Raw genomic sequence first — 3358 nt, 5'->3', positions numbered from 1 at the left:
GACGGCGGTGATTTCTTATGACCTCCGACTTGTTGAGAAACTAAGTAGTCTCTGTGTAAACTAATAACGTATACGTAGTCGCTGTCGCGCGCGCACGTGTGTGTGTGTGTGTGTGTGTGTGTGTGTGTGTGTGTGTGTAATTTTATTACGGTAATTAAGAATTACGAAGCGATTCGTCAATTAATGCTGTTCGCAATTTGAAAGAGTTTAAAATGATATTTGGTATATACGATTTTATTACAAGTTTATACAGCTATAGATTTATTGAGATTTTTATTTCATTCCATATTTATTTGATTAAAAAATCTATTTGTACACGTTGTACTAGAGAATTACCAAGCGAAATATATAGATTTTAACATTTTATCGTTTATCAATAAATGATTTACACTTATATAGGTAAAGTTCTTATAAAATCTTATATAAAAGCTCATAAGTAAATCTATCGATATCTCAGCCGCTATCGATGACAGCGGATACAAATAACGCATCGCACATACACAAACATCCATTTCTCATGGATGAAGTATATATCCACGCGCGCAGGAAAGCGGTATATCAATGTCATAAATTATGAATATGAGAGCAACATAGCGTAACTGCCAACGTTATGGATTGCACAAACTTATTACATCAATTAAAAATCAGCATGATAGACGCTATCCCTTGGCAACGCATCGATAACTCAATGCCACGGCGTTATATTAAACAGGGGAGGAAAAAGATAAAAGAGTGACGGAAAGCAAGAGTAAAACCGAAACTACTTCCACCACCACGTGAGGGCGGTTTCATTTCGAGTAGCGACATCTCTCCCAGTTCCCTCATCGTCAGACACAGCTGATGCTCGTCAATAGCGACAACACAACAAGCAAGGCGAGTAGTGTTCCATCACTGTTACCACGAATGGCACGAACCCCCGCGACAATAGACGACAGTAGGCGACTGTCATCTCTCTGGGAGAGACAATGACGAACTCTGTCGCGCACCTTCTGTCCTCGCACAGAGTGCATCATTCACTCACCTGAACCATTGATGTGTGATGGCACGCGAGACAGACCTCCTCCCTTCTTGGTGCTCTTGGTGGCGGCAGCCTGATGGCGTAATCGGCCAAGCCGGGTTGACGCTCACCGTACATTCGCTGTCGCCGTCGATGATACCATCGACTTAGTACGTTCGTACGATGGGCGATGACGCGCACAGGATGGTCGCGCGCTGCTGTGAGCTGATCGCTCGCACAACCCCAATCACACGCACGTACCCCCGCACGGCCACACCCGCGTGTCTTTCCTATCGTGCGCGAAAAATCGTCACGGAAAATCCAAGGGGAAAAAAAGGTAAGACTCGTGCGTTTATTTACGGATCCTCCTTTACGGAGCCTCACGAGTTATCGGTCGGCAACGGCTCTCTCTCTCTCTCTTTCTCTCGCTCGGGGGTGCGTGCGACTCGCGGCATGTCGGCGGGTTGATTCCGCGCATGCGGCGAGCGCGCGCGCAACCGGTGGATCGATCAACCCTCACAGTAATGCCGTATGGCTTTCTTGTTGTTTACTATATAGGCAGGACTGAGTACATTTCAAATACTTGTATTTCAAATACAGTATTCGAAATACAAATTGTATTTCAAATATTATATTTCAAATACAATACAAAATGTATTTTGTATTTTGTATTTCAAATAGCTTTTGTATTTGAAATGCCAAAAAAGATCCTTGATAATAATCCTTGAAGCGAACAGACTTACTGGCTGCATTCAGAAACATTAGGGTTATGGCAGAGAATGAAACGCGTATAACGAAATGTAACTGTCGTAATCGTGACTAGTCGGGAAAATGCCCGGACACGCAAAAAAAATTTGAAAGTATATTGTATTAAAAAGTATTTTGTGTTTAAAATAAAAAATTTAGAAATATTGCGTATTAAAAAACAAAACATTTTGTATTTGAAATACAAATTTTGGACATATTTTGTATTTGAAATACTAAAAAAAAATACTTTGTATTTAAAACAAAAAATTTTGACATATTTTGTATTTTATATTTTAAAAAAGTATTTCGTATGTGAAATACAAATTTTGAAAGTATTTTGTATCTTGTATTTCAAAATCAAAAGATTGAAAATATTTTGTATTTTGTAATTGAAATACTCAGATTGCCAATATTTTATATTTTGTATTTCAAATACTTTGATAATATATTTTGCCCAGCCCTGTATATAGAAATTCATCAGCGTGATAGGAGAATAGAACAGGACAGTTATCGAGATTCTTCAAATAAAAGGCGTACGGACATTTTTGATTTTTTATTAACTATTATAGTATTTATAGTCAATTCAATATTAAACTAAACAGCGATGGGATCATCGCATTTAGAAATATAAAAATTAAATTTGAGATTTTTAAGAGAAATAAAAAAATCTGTAAAGAAATTCTATTCATATAGACGAATATATCTATATATATTTACAATAATTAGAATGTTTGAACATATTTCTTTTCTTTCAAAATGAAAATTAATTTTCCAATATCGAATAAAATAATTGTCATATTTAATATTATTCAACTCTGCTTTAGGTACTCTATATAGTCAGAGTCTTATATGTAGAATATATACAGGATGTCTGATAATTTACGATAAAAAATTCTCGCATAGAATGGACTAAACTGAATCGAAAAGTCCTTTACCATTTTGTATTGTAATTTTCATAAGATATTAATTATTAAAAATCGCTGAATATTGGTTTTCAATTTTTTACTCAAATACTATCAACTTTACAGAAAAACAGCAAAAGACAAAAATTGTTTATTTTTTTCTTATAAAGTTCTGAGAATTTTTTTCAGAATTTTTTAATATATTGTATATTATTTTCTCATGTTGATAAAAATAGTTGCCAATACATATATAAACGCACGTAAAAAGTTGAAAAAAAATTCTGAAAAAGTTCTTAGAGCTTTATGAAAAAAAAAATAAACAATTTTTATCTCGTGCTGATTCTGTAAATGTTTTTTCTGTAAAGTTGATAGTATTTGAGTAAAAAATTATTGAAGACCAATATTCAGCAATTTTTAATAATTAATATCTTGTTAACTATTGTTAACTATTACGAAAATTGCAAAATGGTAGATTGCAATTTTCGATTCAGTTTAGTCCATTCTGCCGCTATGCGAGAGTTTTATCATTAATTATCAGATACCCTGAAAAATTCTGTTTATAATATAGGTAAAACATTTGGAAAAATATATATAAATATATATGCATATTAAAATATATTATTAAAATGTATATATATATATATATATATATGTATATATATATATATATATATATATATATATATATATATATATAATAGACAGTATATAT

At 33.3% G+C, this 3358-nt stretch overlaps 1 protein-coding gene across 1 annotated transcript in view; it reads right to left on the bottom strand.

Moving 5' to 3' along the window:
• The window catches only part of LOC105625595 (beta-1,4-glucuronyltransferase 1), a 42820-nt gene extending 41685 nt beyond the window's left edge, over positions 1-1135 (bottom strand). The window contains exon 1 of the mRNA XM_012206918.1: positions 1022-1135. Coding sequence (XP_012062308.1) covers positions 1022-1135 — 114 coding nt within the window. The remainder of the gene's footprint in view (positions 1-1021) is intronic.
• Positions 1136-3358: the final 2223 nt, after the last annotated feature.

The sequence above is a fragment of the Atta cephalotes genome (assembly GCF_000143395.1).
Source record: "Atta cephalotes unplaced genomic scaffold scaffold00003, whole genome shotgun sequence".
Classification (NCBI taxonomy): Eukaryota; Metazoa; Arthropoda; class Insecta; order Hymenoptera; family Formicidae; genus Atta; species Atta cephalotes.
Note: the sequence above shows the minus strand (reverse complement) of the source record. Positions and strands in the feature narration are given on the sequence as shown.